The 19,172-nt window shown below is 41.7% G+C and overlaps 1 protein-coding gene across 6 annotated transcripts in view; it reads left to right on the forward strand.

The window, feature by feature from the left end:
* Positions 1 to 83: 83 nt before the first annotated feature.
* Positions 84 to 19,172, forward strand: part of MFSD2B (MFSD2 lysolipid transporter B, sphingolipid) — a 39,018-nt gene continuing 19,929 nt past the window's right edge. For 5 of the 6 annotated variants that reach the window (XR_009958041.1, XR_009958042.1, XR_009958044.1 and 2 more), the window contains exons 1-5: positions 84 to 162; positions 5,378 to 5,503; positions 9,053 to 9,177; positions 10,823 to 10,946; positions 13,348 to 13,426. Coding sequence is in view for 2 of the 6 variants with exons in the window: in XM_062573195.1 (XP_062429179.1) it covers positions 118 to 162; positions 5,378 to 5,503; positions 9,053 to 9,177; positions 10,823 to 10,946; positions 13,348 to 13,426 (499 nt within the window). In the remaining 4 variants the exon portion in view is untranslated. The remainder of the gene's footprint in view (positions 163 to 5,377; positions 5,504 to 9,052; positions 9,178 to 10,822; positions 10,947 to 13,347; positions 13,427 to 19,172) is intronic. The other variant, XM_062573196.1, reaches the window with a different exon arrangement.

Genomic DNA, 19,172 nt, shown 5'->3' on the forward strand with positions numbered 1-19,172 from the left:
CTGCGGGCGGGGCCGCGGCGGGACGGGACGGGACAGGGTGGGGGGCGGAGGCCGCCGGTCCCCTTCCCGCCCCGCCCCGGGACCCGCAGGTGCCGCGGGCGGGCGGGCCGCTCTGCCATGGCGGGGGCCGAGAAGGACGCCCCGCCGCGCCCGGCCGAGCAGGTAAGGGCTTCGCAGCCTCGGCGCTGCTCCCCCTCGGGGGGCGCCTTGGGGCCGCCGCGGCCCTCCGTGAGGGGAGGGCGGGAGGCAGCTGGGGGCGGGGGGCGCTCTCCTCAGCCAGCCGCCGCCTCACCGCTCCGAGGCGGCTCCCCCTGCGGAGGGCGCGGGGCTGCGGGTCTCGCCGGCGCGCGCGCTCTGAGGGGGGTTTGAGGGGAATCTGCCGCCTGCGGCCCTGGGAGAAGCGCCGCGGAGGTGCCCGCCCCGCCCTGCCCTTCCCGGGGGGCTGCCGAGCCCTGTCGCAGGCGTGCGCCGCTCTCCTTGGACCCGCGGAGGTCCCGCAGACGCGTGGCCCGAGCGAGCCGGGAGCCGGCCCGCGGCGGCCGCGCTCCTTGAGCGGCTGCTGCGGCGCCGCTGTCGGGAGAGCAGCAACATCAGCAGCGGTAAAACCACGTCGGGGCAAAAGCTGGCGCAAAAAGCTGCTCCTCGGGAGCTTCGCTGCTGTCGTTTCTGCGATAAACCTCGGCTAGCCTTTATCGAGGAGCCCCGGGTCCGGCTCTGTCTTCTTACTACCCTTAAATTAGTTGCTGGTTCAGTTCTGGACTTGGCTGATAACGAGCAGCTCAGGACAAGGCGCGCGCAGCTGCTCCCCGTGTCCGCGACAGCAGGGGAAGAGCTTCATGCATTTGCAAAAACTTGCTTTCAGTATGTTTGCTTTCATGTTTTAAGAGTTGCTTTCCAATGTTTCATTAAAAAAAATGGTATGAACACTTTATTTGCTTTCCCTTCTTCTGGGGAAGGGAAAACTTCTAAACAGTGAGACATGCTTTTACTTTACAAGAGAATTAAAAGTAATTTAAAGGAACTATAACATGTTAGATGCATGAATTTGCTATAACAATGTTTAAACTTACTCTTTTATTACATATCTCACACATTAAGCGTAATTAGTTTACGCTGGAACAAAATGAACTTTGGTGTTAATCTGTGCAGCATGTGTAAGTAAAAAAAATTTACAAGTTTATCTGAAAACAGAAAAAAAATATACCTAGCTTCATCTGACTCTCCCTTCTCTCCTCTCCCACCCCCATCGTCTCACATTTCTTCTAAAACTTGTAAAAATAATCTAAGGTTTTCATAACGGTATTCAGCTACAACACAGAGGTCTCGAAACAAAATTTTCATTGTAGAGACTTTGAATTTTGCTCCTCATTCAACTATTGCCTACACTTTCAGATCTCGCATGAATTCTTAGAGTGCTTTTAGCTTAACTGAGGAGCTTGCACAGGTGAGAGCGTGATTTCTGCTGCCCAAGGCGGCAATGCAGCAGGGAAATCCAGAGTCACAGAAAAAGCCTTTGTCAGTTGCTTGTGCTCTGTAGCTAATCACACCGCTCTGCACAAGGGCAGTTTTATCCTTCTCCAGCTTCCGTCGTGCATAGCAATATGGTATATTGGTCTCAGCCAAGTCTGGGGGACTTAACTGTTATAGATCCTGCGAGGGACAGGTGCCTCGTATCTTATCTGGTTCAACCGTAAGCAAAGCCTTACAGATACAGACACCCACTCTCAGAAGTAAAGCCTTTTTCCCAGTGCCTCGCAGGAAGATGAGGTAGAAAATGCTGACAGTAGCAATTAGGGAATAACTTCAACATGGAGATGTAAAAGAGGCTACAGGCTGCTGCTTTTGGAAAGCAGACACCTGAAAGGATGTAGAGCAGAGTCTGAATAATTGTATTTCTCAGGAGGTATTATTGGGATACCAAATTAAATTGATAACAGGCAACAGCTTCGAAACAGAGTGGAGTTCCCCTACACAGCCCTTGTCTTTCAGGTGTGGAACTCAGGTCACTGCTGTAATATTTGATGGTTAAAACTTCAAATGAATTCAAAAAAGTATTAGGCAAAGTAAATGTAGAGTAAGTATTAAACACAGCGATCAGGATGTAATCTCCATTTGTGGAAGTTCATGAGCTGTTGATGGTCTGTGGATCTGAGGTAAGCTGGACAGGACTCCTCTATGCTGTGTCCTGTTCTTCTTCAGCACCCTTTGACAGAGACAGGCTACTGCTTAGGTAGAAGCATGGTCTATCTAACCAAGTGTAGTGGGTGATGGGTTTTCTTTTTCTTCACTTATGGCACTTTTCTTGGTGGAGAGGCGCATCCTTATTTTATGGGAGGGACACTAGGCATTTGAACTGAACTTCTCTCTAAGTTATATCATCAGACCTATAAAAACACTCTCTAAGGATATAAAAAGAAAAAAAAAAGGCATTTTGCCTCATTGGTAGCTTGGCCTTAATTAGGATCTAAAATTCCTCAGACTAAAGGTTAATTGCTGGATTCATGGTTTCTAAGCTGTCCTCTTCTGAGCAGGTGTGCTACAAGGCACAGTGCAATGCTGTGGAAGAAAGGCAGAAGTACAACGGCCTGTTCTAATCCTTCATCCGACATTGATTTTTCAATTGCTTTGCATTTATTTCCTTCTCCCGTATCTGGGTGTAATAGCTTCACAACTCATTTCTGGGAAGGATAGGTGAAGATTGTTCACACAGGAGTTTAAACGTGCCAACCTCCCTATAAGTAATAGCTATTTTAGTGTATATAAACAGAATCTGATAGCTCATTTTATTCAGGTAATAATGTCCGTAAACAGCATTAGTCGCAGGTGAAAATTTCCATTAGCTACTGCTGTCGCCAAGATATTACCTCCCTCTCTTTCAAGGTGATCTGAGAGTGTGGTCCCATAGCAGAGCAGCTTCCCAGGGAGGTGTGGAATCTCAATGAGACTTTTTCAAAAAACCTAAGTGTATTAGGATTGTAAATTTGCTAACCATGAAACTGTATTTAAAGACAGGCAAACTACCTACAGCCTGTAAGTTTAGATCTTGGTTTCCCATTTTCTGTACCACAGCTTTATATTTTTCAATTTTTCCAGTTCTTAAGAGTTTAACATTCTTTGTGTTATAAAAATATTTTGAAATGGTGTATATTATACTGAGCCATTAGTCTTTGCTGTGGTATTGTGGTCTTAACTATAAATGGCTGTTCGGGAAAATAAGTAGGAAAGCAGCACTGTGGATCTCAAAGTTTTTCTCAGTTTTGGTGGGGGGATCGAATGGGATGTGGGATTTATATGGCAATGGTTTATGTCTCTTGATTTCAGCTGGCAGTTATACTGTCTTCTTACCAATGCTTGGAGCTAAGAGGAGGAGGAGTCAAAGGAAAGAAACATGGAAGTTCCGGGAGGAATTGGGAAGGGGTAGGGGAAAGTAATTGATTAAAAATAGAAGAGAGTGATCAAATCTAAAAATACACAGAGCTTGAAGCAAAGCTCAAGAGAACTGTGTTGTGAGTCAAATGAACGAGATTACGTCCCTAGACCTGGCTAGTCTTGTGAGGTCTGTAGGAAGCTCTCATTTAACAGGACCATATGTAAAAGATAGTTATTTTGTACAGCAAATACTCTATGGCCTGCTTGTTTTGTTTAAAGTCTCTTACCAGTTTTGCTCTGATGAAGTCTTTCTTGTGACTGTTTGCCACTATCTTTTTTTTCCCCCGGAAGGGAGAGAATTGGCAAGAAGTCCAAGTGAGGTCTGCTGTGGTGGTAACATTGCGCAGCCAGTGCCTTGACGCTGGTCACTTAGGCAAAATGATGGGAGCCCCCCTTAGAGAGGGTGTCCACCTCTTAAGGGTGGAGGGCTCTCTGTGTAGTTAGGTCGGTAATAAGAGATGTAATTAGCCTGAGACTTTTTGTTCCTTCTCAGTTGAAACAGAGCAATGAAAGAGTCCTGATACTTCTGCTTGCTTGTTCACACCCACACAGATAAAACAGTTCAAAGGAGAACAATCAGATGTTGAAAGGTTGTGTCTGGAAGTCTAAAATTTATCAAAACTGTTATGTAGTAAAGATGATGGTAATTAGAACGTCACCTAGCTTCTGAAAATTTTAAAAGTATCAGAATGTTGTCTTTGCATTGGATCTCATTACCATATCTCTATCTTATCCTGGTCTAATTTAAGAATTAAGAGCTTGTGTATTTAGTTCGGAGAGAGGGCAGACCTAGGAGTATTGCTGGTTTTTTCCATGTTTTATAGTTCCTCCTGATAGCATTCTTTAAAGAAGAATTGAATAGAAGTGTTAGAGTTCTCAGAAGTCTTAATTTCAGCTGGATATGTTGTTTCTTTGAGAGGTACACAAGATTAATGTAGGATCATTTTTTTCCTATTTTTTGTTACACTTCATGAAATGAACTCTGAGCTTTATAAGTCTTTCTAGTATTCTGGAACTTTTACTATTAGAAAACAATGTTCCTTGTTGGAATTTCTATTAGATTTCACAAGTTCTTGTCTCTAAATTATGATTATCGAGCCCTTTTTTCAGGTTTAGTCTTACTCTTATTTGGTAATTCTATTAAAGAATGTTCTTGGATGCTTATAGCACTTTTCTACTCCATATCAAAAGGCAATTGTGAAAGTGTAATTTTGCCAATTTTTCAAAGCATGCCTGTAGTGCCTTTAGTGGTTTGGAGTTCTTCCTAAGTAGGACTTAAGCTGCAAAATCACTTTGTGAAATTACCCTATTATGTCATTTTTCACTGTTTGAAAAATGAAGATACAGAAAGTCAAGTGACTTTGTCAAGACCGCATCAGCATTTTGAGGAAAAGCGAGGAAGGAATGGGGCACAAATCTTTGGAGGCTGTTTGGACTCTTGGCTGTCAAAATATCTCTTCTTTCTGAATGTTGTCTATTTGCAAAGGTATGAGAGTGTATGTTGATTATTATGGTCTGAAAGAGAAACATGAAGTTTTCCAATGTTTTTTCAAGTCTGAGTTAAATATCAAAAGTCGGGCCCAGAATATAGTATAATGGAATGTGCACTTCTGTGCTTCTTCTTACCTGTTTGTAGACTCAATCACAAAACTAGTCTTTCATAATAGCTTGTGACAAGTTGATAAACCTGGACTCCATTGTAGGAACACTGTGGTCTAGTTTTCAGGGACTCAGGTAAGGAACAAAAATTATGAGACCAAAGCAATGGACACTCAAATGCCCATTGGTGTTGAGGGCATATGAATGCATTAGTGGAAAACTTGATTTTTAATTGAATATCTGGGTTTCTGTTAACTTTAGACTTTAACCATGAGACTTCTGTAGCTTTTTATCTGTTTACTTTTTTTTTTTTAAAAAAATGTCTTTCTCATTACTTGTTTTGTTTCAGCTCAGACAGGAGTACAGGCTTTCAGTTTGCAGCAAGATATGCTATGCAATAGGAGGTGCCCCAAATCAAGTGGCAGGGAGTGCTGCTGCTTTCTTTCTACAGATCTACCTGCTAGATATAGCCCATGTAAGTAGTACTTTACCCCAGTTCTGATGTAATCAACAATTTAACTTCTCTAGAACTAATAAGAATAATTTATCTAATAAAGTTTTTAAACTGTCTTGTTATCATTGCCTTTAGCTGTTCAGCATCCTGAAAATTGCATAAAACATGTCTAGAAAGAGGGTTTTTTTTGCCTAATTTCATTTCTGACTTGAAGCAACCATCGTTTGCTTTTCGTTTGGGCTCATCAGCAGACCTTTTTTAACTCCAAAGCTCACACACTTGCAGACACAAGAGAATGTGATTCTTGTTTTCAAGGATCAAAGAGTCTAAGATACAAGACGTGAAAGTTTAGTAGAAGTTTCTGTTCATTCAGACTACAGCCTCATCAAAAGTCAGTGCTGTTGGATCCAGTAGTCAACATAATTTCACGTCAATTTTATTTGATTTGGCTAGGATAATTCTTCTTTGCAAAGAAAGCTGAGTAAACCTTTCTGAAGGTTCTTCACTTCCAGTCTGTGGCTTTCTGTTACAGAAGCAGACCTGGTAAAACAAAGCAGCAAGAGTCATCCCATTCATCTGACTTTCAGCTGCTCCAGCTAGATTCCAGGGTAGCGGAGGAACAAAGAAAATGAATCCATAAGCAATTTTGACTGGTTTGGATTGTCTTCTGTATCTGTGTGATAGCTTGGTGGGATAGGCAAAGTATTATAGGAGAGAAAATAGGCAGGGAACAAAAGGGTTTTAGGGAGATGAGGCCAAATTGCAGGGGCTGTGAGAGCAGCTGCTGCTGAAACTATAGGAGTGGATTTCAGCACTGACTTTTCATTTGCCGGAAGGAACAAGAGGTCCTAGAGCAGATATAAATACCCAGTTGCTATTTGAGATGTAAAAAGACAGAATGAGTATATCATGACTTGGGGAGGGGGAGGAGCAGAGGAATGGAGTTGTCCAAAAGTTTAGGTTTATATTTTTCCTATGGAAGTCTGACATCAGAGGCTGAGATTATAAAAGAAACACCAAATCTTGTGAATTGCTTGACAGATTTTCAAGCTTTGGCACCGCAGTATGGCTGGCTTTGAAAGCTGTCAAGTTCTCCAATGTCTTGTTGAGACTAAAGTCACACGATCTAGAAAAGGGATCAGTTTTGGAGAGCAGCTTCAAAGGTGGCAAGGGGGTGGTGTGGAGTATGAGAGTTGAGGATGGAAGAGGGAGTTTCTCGGAGATGCAGCAGGAGGTGGATGCAGCTCTGACCACAGCTATTTCACACTTACTTCAAGGATGGCAATGCAAGCCAGTGGAGATAATGAAGGATAAACTAGATGAAAAACACTAATACAGTTTTCCCAGTATGCTTATAAATAGGGGAATTTCTGTTCACGGAAATAGAAAATTCTTGAAGCCTGAAGGAGTGTTTATTTCTTACGAGCATTTGTAAAGTGTCCAGCAAGCTGGGGTCACATTCTTGCTTCTCTTTGGGCACTACCTAAACAAATGACTTTTTTTTTTTTTGGTAAGATGTTACTGAAACACAGTAATTTTGATTGACATTTGTAGTAATACAGTTACTACTTCATAAATGGACTTAATTTTTTGTTCCTTGATGGTTTATTTTGTCTCCAAACTAATCCTGCATGACAAGATTCATTTCAAGGCCTCTCCAATAGATCTGAATTCCCATGGGTTTTTCCACATATTTCTAGGGGAGAGTATGTCATTTTATAGTCATTACCTGGAATTAATTCTTGTCCTCTTTGATGGCAAAAATGATTCAACTGTTCCTTAGAGATTGTGAAGCTCATATGTGTAATCCTTCGTACGTAATCTATACTCTTTCTAAGAAAAATATATTTGTGTTCATCTTCTGTAGCTTATAGTTATTCTGTTTGAATTCCATGTTTCATCTAAATTACTGGTATAAACTAGTGATATGTTTATATAATGCCAAAGCGCACAGAATTCTTCAGTCAAATTACTGGAAAACACCAAAACCTCCAATAATAGGCTCCTGTCTTTTATCCATTTCAAGATGGATGAATTTGGCATATTCTGTCTTGTATTTTATTACCACCTAGAAGCTGCTGGCACTGGGACTGACAGACACGATCTAGATTTAAGGGGCAACAGCAAACTGTTCTGGGACGGAGCCCAGTGCCCTTGCCGTATGCAGCAGCGGGATGCGTGGAGAGACACTGTCATTGCCTGCTGGCGTACCATTCCCAGTGCCTCCCTGTCTATCAGTTTTCTAGGGTAGGGTACACGTCTTGGAGCTGATAGTGTCGGGAGGATTGGCTACCCCCTCACTTAATTTGAGCTAAAATTTAACAAATGTGATTACAAAAGTGAACAGTATCTGCCTTTTAAAAAGGTCATCCAAGATATTTCAGAGATTATTGCTGCTTTCTTTCTCCTCTGAGGGAGTACTGACAGAAAGTTCTGCAGACAGAGGACTTGCACCACCTGGAAGCTGTGTGATGCTTCCTGGGAGATAATAAGCTCTGCAGAAAAGCGGAGAATACTAGCTCAGGCTTGGTGTTTTATCAGCTGTGTTCACCAGGCTCTCAGCTAGACTGGAGCACTGACAATGTGAAAGAGCGTGTAGACAAATGTTTTTTTTGCTTCTGTCACTGTTTAAGTTCAATAGGCTGCTTCAGCAATCTGTATTTTAAGAGAATTAATTTGAGGAACATTTATGATTATATAGATTTCAGTGACTTTTTTCAAGCCTCTAATTTGGTGGCATGGAGTTGGCACTTAGAGGAGAATCAACCTCTTTTTTTTTTAGCCACCGTATGATTTGAGTTCCTAAACTCTCTCTACGGCTATATGTAGGAATAAATGTATTGCTCAGAATAAGCTGTAATTCTGTATATGCATGTAAGTATGGACTTTACAGGTTAATTTCAGAGTTTCTTTCCACTTGGCTATTTTATTTGTATATAATGTGGGAACATTTTTCAAGTGTGACTTGTGCTGACAACTTTGATTTGAGCAGCTGTGCGTTACACAGTTCACTTGTCACAGTTCAATTTTGAGTGGATAGAGGTTTTCTGCGCTCTAATTTCTGCTATATCCACATGCCACCATTTGGCAGCCTTGTTGGTAATCTCAGGAGACGAAAAAGCCAGAATTCATGTAAACGGCTACCTCTGGTTTTGTCTAGTTCTAGTCAAGGTAAAGATCTGGAAATGGGGCTATGTGGGGAACAAAGCGAGGGGAAATTTAGGGGGGGAACGTGTCTGCCTTTGTGACTAAAATAGGAACTTCAGTTACCTGGGTTCCTCTATTTGACTCATTTTCCTTGTTCTGAATATATCTATAATCTCTTCTTCCTTGCACTTTTCTCCTCCGATCCTTTCTTGCACATTGCCTATCTCGATGTCTCATTTATTTGTTATGGGAAGCCAATAATGTAACCAATAGTAATTTCTTGGACAACAGCAGACGTGTTTTGTAAGTGACCTACTATTACTCTTTAAAACACTGAGATTCTTTCTGGAAAGTTGATTTTTGCTGTTTCATTGTTTTGTGAAACAATGGCCCTTGTTTAAACTACTGTGTCTGTACTTTCAGATTACTCCATTTCATGCCTCTTTGGTGCTGTTCATTGGCAAAGCCACAGGTGCAGTTACTGATCCTCTTGCTGGGTTTTTTATTAGCAAAAGTAGATGGACAAAAATTGGCCGTCTCATGCCCTGGTAAGAGAAATATGTGCATACATTTACATATATATATATGAATATTTTTTGTTTGAGTGCTGTAGTCATATCTTCATTTCATTGAATTAAATTGTGTTTTTCCTTTCTTGCTTACTAGACAAGAGTGATCATATTAATTTTACTTGCATAAAATTGAAAAGAAAAATTCCCATGCCATCTATTTCTCTTTAAATTGTTCTTCTGTGAAAACATACAAGAGAGTTTCCGGCACTGGAGAGAAAAACAAACAAACGAAGGCGAGACACTGGATTGTTTTGTTAAGCCAAACTTGAATCTCGGATTTAGAACTTTCTTGAATTTGGGGTTGAATTTTCATCTTTGTCTAGATTCCTTTTAGTTTGGTTTTTATTGTGCACTGGATGCTGCATTAAAAGGGGTTTGTGTCTTCCATTGCTGACCAGCTATGAATAAACTGTGGCCTGGAAACTGGAGAGAGAGAGAGAGAGTGCCAGAACCTGGCACTTTCCTTGCTATTCTACACATTCAGCTCCCAGTGCTGCTGTCCATCCCATACAGCAGTATGGGAAAGCCATTGTTTTACTAAACTATCTACCCACACTACTCTTTTGTATTCCACGTTTTTCGTTCACGATGCAAAATAATCAGCTGACCCCTGATGTCAGTAGTGCTGTTGTGAAGGGATTAATGTTTTCTCTTTTACATGTTTGGATTTTTTTTTTTGTTGGGTCTTGGTCATCCAATTACATTGTTTAATGTATGTTTTGCAAGAATACGGGAGAGCTCTGGTGCTACTGCAGTTCAGACTGCTGGGAAATAGTTGCCCCCATCACTTGTTCTGTATCATGGAGTTGGAAAAGTGTTGTTCACCTGAAATCATTTTTAGACTAATGTAAATTGAACTCCTACTTCATAGCAAGATCTTGAATTTAAATTTTCAGTCCTTTCCTAAGCCACCTTCTTCCCTAGGAATTGATGCTTTTATGATTGGAGTGATTAGGACTTTGGCTGTTGAGTTAAATGGAACAAATTTGACCACAGGATATTATATATCAGAGTAGATGCAGACCACAGGAACATTTGAATTGAGCTGTCCGTTACTTTTTATGCTATCTTTCACGTTTTTGCATGTATCAACATATTTGCACTTGTTTAAAGTAGCAGTGAAGAGGCTAAGTTGAGAGGAAATTGAGAGGTGTTAAAACTGGAAGAGGGAATCCTTGGTAATAAGCAGGGTTGTGTAAAAATTACCAAAGCATGTTATTATGTGTTTTAGTAGGGCCCAGTTTTCAATAGCTCTTTCTAACAAAGATGCAGTCCATGACATGTGGACTAAGGACCGGCACTACAGTTATTACCGGTATGGTATATGTGCAGGGCAATTTGGTCTATTCTAACTAGAATATTACTTTATGTAAGGATAGCTCTTTTCCTTCACATCTGCTGTTTGACTGTCCTTTTTTCCATTTTGTAGAAGTACTGGTTTATATTTTTTATTAATTTGTGCATTTAATGCATGCTAAAATTTAATATTAAAAATTATGTCATGTATTTACAAAAACTGTACATAAAATAAATTGCATTGTATCAATTATCAGCAGGAAAATTGAATATACTTTGCTATAATTGCAGTGAGATTGTTGATATGTGTTCATCTTCTTTGCAGGATGCTGGCATGTACACCGTTCACAGTAGCGTCCTATTTTTTCATGTGGTACCTGCCTCCTTTTGTGGCAGGAAGAGTTGCATGGTTCCTGACTTTCTATTGCCTTTTCCAAGCACTGACTACAGTAAGTAGATTACAGTTCATGATACTCTCAGCAGTAACATGTTCTTGTTTTCTGTCTGTATTATTGTATTCTGATTTAGTAAATTGAGATTTGTCAGTGCTCACTTTGTGTTTTAACTTTCAGTGAATTTTAAAGTAAAGGCAGATATCCCTTTATCAAACTCTCTGTTAGTTGATGGTTTCTGCCCACAGGTTCTGCGTGATGACCTGTTAATTCAGCCAGATTACTGCCAGGCACTTTGGTTGGCAGTTGAGGCTAAGGCTGTGACTTAGAAGTGTCTGAAAAACATTCACAAGAGAGGGTGGTGTGCTTCACCTAAAGGCCAGTAGCATTTGGGGATAGATAGTGTCGTAAACCATTTCAGCCTTTCGCAGAATTGATGCTCTGCCCTAGGTAATCAGCTCAGTCTTGAACAGGAAAATGAATGTCTCTGCTGATCTAAGTCTCACTTAGACATCTAACTTCTCATAACTTGTATTTTCAGTGGTGGTTTAGAAGGCCGAATAGCCTTCTTGTTCTTGTGTTTTGACTCAAGGTGGAAGGTAGCGAAAAGTAAGAGTTCCAGTTCTGAAACAGCACTGATGGAGGGGTTGGGTTGCCCCATTTTGCCTTGTAGCCAAAATCAAGATGAAACAAGATATCTTCAGTGCAAAGCAGTATCACACAGAAGTTAGAACTGAAGGAGAGGCATCTGCATTGCAACATTGTAGGGTATATCCTGGCTGACTGAATTTCACTGGACTGCATGTTGAAAATGAGTTTCCTAACCATTTAAAATGTTTTTATATCTTGCTTGACTTTAGCTTTTCTCCTGTTTGCAGGTGTTTTGGACCTGGGAATTTTGTATTTCTGTTTCTAGCTGGAAGGTTTCCCTAGGTCCTTTGTTTCCCCTAGAGAATGGTGGTACAGAGCACATTCATAATGGCTTAAAACTATTTTCTCCTCTCTCTCTGTTAAAGGCAAAATGCAGGATTTCCATAACAGAGCTTTGAAAAAAAATACATTCCTCATGTTTAACAGAGGTGAATAGAAATGAGTTTTGTATGCACACAGTAGGACATGGATTGTCAGACTTAGTTTGCTTGGGTGCTGAACTCTCTGGTGGTGGAAACAATGTCTACATGTTTCACCTGTTCAAGTTGGCTCATGTACCACTTCATCTGTGAACACTTTGGTCTGATTCTCTGACTGATTTCCCAAATGATTGTATAAGCTGATCCTCCTTGTTGAAGAACAGGATTTAGAGTGGAAAGATTGAGTTATTTCTTATGACAATAAAGACAATATTATATTAATTATATTAATTAACTTGATTTATTTGTACATCTTTTTTCATCTTTTATAAAATAGGCCTCTCACTTATCTTCCTTACAAAGAGGATGATATTCTATATGTATTTATATGGTGATGAAAATTTTTTTTAAGTATTTCTGAGAGGATGTAGAGTAAGCTAGTTTATTAAAGGGGGTGCCACTGAAATAGGTGGAGGTACAGAATGAGAAGAGACAAGAGCAAATGCTGATTCTGGAAGTTTGGCCTGTATGTTGCTTGAAGATTTTAGCAATTACTTTTATTTTAGTTCAGCACTATGAGGAAAGGTTCTCATTCATGTCATTATCATCCAAAAGGTGAGGCTTCTGACATTCAAGAGTTATTTTTCAGTGGAGTACTACTGGTGATAAGATCTCTCTTGCTGTAAAAGTGAGGCTCATCTACCAGCATTGCAGTAGGTGTTACTAGTGCGTACTTTCCACCAAGATTTTACAAGAAGGTAAAAACTACATGCTAGATATAGTGCTGTAAAAAACAAACAAGTGGCACACCCCTCTCCGCTACCTTTTTTTCAGTGGCTAGACCTAGCAATACGTATTCCTTCCTATTCTTAACTCGCATTAAGGAGTGTGTGGCAAAATGGTGCTAAGACAAAGCAGTTTGTAGTTTTCATAATTATCTCTTTGAATTACATAGTAAGACATACACTGAGAGTGTCTGGGGGGTTTATGCAGTCTTCTGGTTGGAATAAAGTGGTAAATTTTGTTGTCTAGGGCTTTGCTTCCTCTTAGCTCAAGCTAGGAACATGACAGTCTCCTTGTGCAAAGAATGCTAGATGGTTTATAGTATAGCTACAAGGACTTTTTCCCAAGGAAGCTGGAGGAGCATAGCATTAAGATAAATCCTGTTGCTACGTTATGTTATTTGTATTATGAAGGAGACTTTTTTTTCCTCTTACGCTACCTGCTTTACAAATCAGAATGGAAAGGCAGGCTTTGTGCTTGAAGATACAATGTTCTAAATGAGTGAATTCCAATATTGCATTGCATCTTTCTTTTTTCCTGAGTATCAAAGGAACATAACATCTATCCTGAGATGTTTTCCTAAGTGATGTTCTTTCTTTGTGTAGCTATTCCAAGTACCGTATTCTGCTCTCACCATGTTTCTCAGCACAGACCAGAAGGAGAGAGATTCTGCCACAGCATACCGTGAGTGTGGTCTGGGCTTTGTTATGTGGATTGGGGCTGAATTTTGTTTAAAATCATTCTCTCTATATAAGAAGTTTCTAACATTTTATGACCCTAAAACTGGACTTATACCTGAAAATTTTTAATATCTGATGAAAAGTATTTTGTCTCATAAATATTTTCATTTTACTAGTTAAGTAACTGACATTAATGTTTTGTCATCCCAAATTATTTGATTAGCTATTAACTCTTTTGAATTCATTGCTAGCCACAAGAAATAACAAAAATAAAACACTTGCCTAAAGGCAGGACTAGGAATAATTATTTCATTTACAGGTGATTTGTAGAGGGGGAGAAAAACATAGTGCTGATCTCCTTTTACATTGTACATTTTAAGCATTTTCTTTCTATTTAGCTTGAATTTCATTGGGGTATATGTGTTCACATCATAAATTCAGATCCCTAACCTGTTTTCTCTGAAAAATGTGATAGATCTCATAGAATCAATGTGGTTAATCTCATCAAAAGGGGAGAGTAATTTTGTGTGCATGTTCACACCAATTAAAATTATTTCATCTGTGTCTATTGAATTCTAACACATGCTAGGTATTTCAAGGAAAGATCTTGATGTAAAATGACCACCACTCTGACTGTAAAAGCTAAAAGAATGAGGGCTTCCAGAGCATATTTCTGGCTCTTCATCAAGCAAAACTAGACAAGTTTTACTTCAAAGCAATCAATCAGACAATAAGAAGTGCAATGAAAATCTTTTCAAGCTTTCCTGTATAGATCATAAATAGCATATACTAAGAGTTTCTTCCCTTCTATGAAGAGAAAAGAAAAAAGACTTCTTAAATGCTACATAAAAGACTTTTGTATGTCTTAACTTGTTCTTTGGTGTTGCTGTAGATTAACTTGTGATTTTTTTTCTTATTTTTTTGCATTCCTGGCAAAAGCTCTTTTTTCTTCAATTCGACCCACTAACCCTCCACATGTTTGCTTGAGTAAGTTGAAAACAAAACCAGAGAGGCACAGTGTTATGGCCAAGAATTTTAAGAAAATCATGTGAGAAATTCTAGGTATAATATCCCCTAGCATCCCATTCCCTTCCCAGACACATGGAAGATATATAATTTGCATTATCATCAACTATCTCAAGAGAAAGCCTGGGCTAACAGTTGGAGGAAAGGGCTAAACAGCAAGAAATTCCAGTTGTGTTACAATCTTTGGCACTGACAGTGTATTCTGAGTCATTTGGCCTAAATTCTAACTAAATCCATGTACCTAGTGGCTTCTATTGTTTCATTTTATGTCTGCAGAGGCTGTGATCCAAATAAATATGTTTTCCTATCTGCTAGTCTCATATAATGCCTCACAGGCATGTGGAATATGTGGTTTTAAATGCTGTTGAGCTCTGTAGCTGAGAGGTGCTATGCATTTATAGTATCCTTTTATCACTCAGGAAAGGGTTTAACTTTTGAATGTAGTTATTCTGCTAAGCCAAATTATGATTGCAGAGTAATTTTGACCTTTTAAATTTTGGTGGTTTTGTCAGTTTTGCAATTATATTTGTTTGGAGCCAAGTTTTCCTGTGATGATTATGATAATGTGACAATTTTTGTGTGGATTTGTTTGTTTGTTGTTTTAACAGGCTTTTCTTAAACTCTCATCTCTTGACTCTCTTTGGGTTTCATAGAGAAGTCTTTTTGTTGATAGACTTTCCTGAACACGGTCAGTTGTTCAGGCATTTTGTCAACTGTTTAAAAAAAACATCTGTGTAGTATGAAGTGGTATTTTTAAAAAGGTTGGGATTAGAGGTTGCACTACCCTCTACTGGAGACAAGTAGAGCTGTTACAAATTTTTGCCTTGCTCCTTACTCTAAATGCACAGCAGAGATACTGCATTCCAAAGTTGTTTTAGTTGTACTTATTTTCTAGGCAATATAGAACCTGCTTCAAGGTAGGAACAGCTTTCTGAAGGATCTATTTTCTCAGTTCAGGTGGTAAGTAACACATTATAAATACTGAATGCACAAGAACCTTGAAATCTGTCTGTTTCTTAGTGCATGCTACTTTTTAGAAAATAAAATTCAATAGTGACTGTGCTTCCATTGCCTGTAATGATGTTTCTGAGCTTTTTTCTGTGCAAGCACTCGGTAAAATGCAGATGTGGTGTCCTAGATAAAGTTATAAATGTGTAGGTGGTGTTCTGAGTGAATGGTGCAGCTCAGCTGCATTGCCTTTGCACTGGGTAGTCTGCATTTTGGGTGCTCTGCAATGCCCATGTGAGACTGGATTGTGGCCAAACACTTTAGATCAGGATTTTGAGGCTAGAATTTCTGCCATGAGCCAGCATTTTTATGTGGATAGACTGAACTTTAACACTGCTAGTCAGATTAGGTGTGAGGTTTGGAGAAGAGGCATGTTTTGGTTTTGTTTTTTTTTCCTTGGTTTAGATTTATGTAACATGAAGTCTCAAATCTTCTATTCAGAAGCATTCTCTGTTTGGGAACATATTAGCAATTATTAAAATGATCCAAGACTCTTAGGAAGCTTGTTTTTCCTTTTCATCATTCCATGGCTGCTTCTGGCCCTTGTTACTACAATGTATAAACACCTCACAATTTCTGTGTATTGCCCTCTTGTGAGGTGGAGAAGTACTATCCCTTTACACGCATGCAGAACAGATCCAAGGTCGCCTGGGAGGGCTGTGACAGAGCAGGGAACTTGAATGAACCTGAGCCTAGGGGCTTTTGAAATCTTTCTCACTTCTCAGGAGTTTATGATAACCACCAGGGCACAACCTGCCCTGGAAACACCAGTGAGTTGACAAATGTCATGGGGCCAGTGACAGAGAATAAGCAAAAAGAGGCCTGATGTTCAGCTCAATGAGAAGAGTATTCCCTAAGAAGGAGGATGTCTGGGACCCTGTTCCTAATCTGTTCATACATTTGCCAACATGCTGGCCAGCCTAGTAAAGAAGGCTTTAAACTAGGTAGGAAGGGGGAGGGGGGGAGTTATAGAGAGAGCATAGTCAGTAAAATACGACTCGGTTTGGGGGGCCTCCAACAGATGCATGCAACTGGGGATGTGCATGTGGGACATGGGTATGGTGGACCTCCTTGCACCCTTCCTGTGAAACCTGCATGCATGACTACCTCTCTGAAATGCTTGTACACCAATGCATGCAGCATGGGGAATAAACAGGAGGAGCTGGAGATCTGTGTGCGATCACAGGGCCATGATCTCATTGCATTCACAGAGACATGGTGGGATAGCTCCCATGACTGGAATGCTGTCATGGATGGCTATGTGCTTTTTAGGAGAGACAGACCAGGTAGGCGAGGTGGTGGAGTTGCTCTTTATGTGAGAGAGCAACTGGAATGCATCGAGCTCTGCCTAGGCGGGGAGGAGGAGCCAGTCGAGAGCTTATGGGTAAAGATAAAGGACAGGCTAACATAAGGGACAGTAGTGTGGGTGTCTACTACAGGTCACCAGACCAGGAAGAGGAAGTCGATGAGGCCTTCTACAGACAGCTAGAAGTAACTTCATGATCACAGGCCCTGGTTCTCATGGGGGACTTCAACCACCCTGATATCTGCTGGAAGGACTACACAGCAAGGCACAAACAGTCCAGGAGGCTCTTGCAGTGCGTCGATGATAACTTCTTGACACAAGTGGTGGAGAAGCCTACGAGAAAGAGTGTCCTGCTGGACCTTATCCTAACCAACAAAGAAGGACTGATTGGAGATGTGAAGGTTGGGGGCAGCCTTGGCTGCAGTGACCACAAGATGGTGGAGTTCAGGATCCTGCAGGAAAGAAGTAAGGCAACAAGCAGGATTGCAGCCCTGGACCCCAGGAGAGTGGACTTTGGCTTCTTCAGAGACCTACTTGGAGGAATCTCATGGGTTAAGGCCCTAGAGGGAAGGGAGGTCCAGGAGAGCTGGCTAGTAGTCAAGCATCACTTCCTCTAAGCTCAAGAGCAGTGCCTCCCAAAGAGAAAAAAGTCCAGTAAAGGGGACAGGAGACCTGCATGGGTGAGCAAGGAGCTCCTCGCAAAACTCCAACAGAAGAAGAAAGTGCATAGGATGTGGAAGAGGGAATAGGCTACTTGAGAGGATTGAAAGAATACTGTCAGAGTATGTAGAGATGCGGCGAGGAAGGCTTAATTCCAGTGGGAATTAAGTCTGGCAAGGGATGTCAAGGGCAACAGGAAGGGCTTCTTCAAATACATCAGCAGCAAGAGGAGGGCTAGGGAAAATGTGGGCCCGCTACTGAATGGGGTGGGGACCCTGGTGACAAAGGCTACAGAGAAGGCAGAATTACTGAATGCCGCCTTTGCTTGTCTTCACTACTAAGGGCAGGCCCCAGGAATCCCAGAGCCTGGAGATGAGAGAGAAAGTCTGGAGAAAAGAAGACTTTCCCTTGGTGGAGGAGGATAGGATTAGAGATCATTTAAACAAATTTAACACCCACAAATCCATGGGCCCGGATGGGATGCACCCAGGAGTGCTGAGGGAGCTGGTGGATGTCATTGGCAGGCCACTCTCCGTCATCTTTGAAAGGTCTTGGAGAACTGGAGAGGTTCCTGGGGACTGGAAGAAAGCCAGTGTCACTCCAGTCTTCAAGAAGGGCAAGAAGGAGGACCCAGGAAACTATAGGCCAGTCAGCCTCACCTCCATCCCTGGAAAGGGGATGGAACAGCTCATTCTGGATGTCACCTCCAGGCATATGGAGGAAAAGAAGGTGATCAGGAGTAACCAGCATGGATTCACCAAGGGGAAACCCTGCTTAACCAATCTGATAGCCTTCTGTGATGGAAGGACTGGCTGGGTAGGTGAGGGGAGAGCAGTGGACGTTGTGTACCTTGACTTCAGCAAGGCTTTTGACCCTGTCTCCCATAACATCCTCCTAGATAAGCTCAGGAAGTGTGGGTTAGATGAGTGGACAGTGAGGTGAATGGAGAAAGGCAGAGCTCAGAGGGTTGCCATCCATGGCGTGGAGTCCAGCTGGAGGCCTGTGGCTAGTGGCGTCCCCCAGGGCTCAGTGCTGGGACCCATCCTGTTCAACTTCTTCATCAATGACCTGGATGAGGGGACAGAGTGCCTCCTCAGCAAGTCTGCTGATGCTACCAAACTGGGAGGAGTGGCTGACACACCTGAAGGCTGTGCTGCCATTCAGAGAGACCTGGAGAGGCTGGAAAGTTGGGCAGAGAGGAACCTCCTGAGGTTCAACAAGGGCAAGTGCAGGGTCCTGCACCTAGGGAAAAATAACCCCATGCACCAGTACAAGCTGGGGTCTGACCTTCTGGAGAGCAGCTCTGCAGAGAAGGACCTGGGAGTGCTGGCAAATGACAAGTTGACCATAAGCCAGCCAGCAGCATGCTCTTGTGGCCAAGAAGGCTGATGGTATCCTGGGGTGCATTAGGAGGAGTGTTGCCAGCAGATCGAGGGAGGTGATCCTGCCCCTCTACTCAGCCCTGCTGAGGCCTCATCTGAGTACTGCATCCAGTTCTGGGCTCCCCAGTACAAGAGAGACATGGAGCTACTGGAGAAGCGTAGCATAGGGCTACAAAGATGATCAGAGGGCTGGAGCATCTCCGCTAGGAGGAACAGCTGCGAGAGCTGGGCCTGTTATCCTCGAGAAGAGAAGACTGAGGGGGGATTTTGTCAATGTGTACAAATATCTGAAGGGAGGGTATCAAGGGGAAGTGGCTAAACTCTTTTCAGTTCTCTCATGCAAAAGGACAAGAGGCAACAGGCAAAAA

This window comes from Rhea pennata, chromosome 3, assembly GCF_028389875.1.
Source record: "Rhea pennata isolate bPtePen1 chromosome 3, bPtePen1.pri, whole genome shotgun sequence".
Lineage (NCBI taxonomy): Eukaryota > Metazoa > Chordata > Aves > Rheiformes > Rheidae > Rhea > Rhea pennata.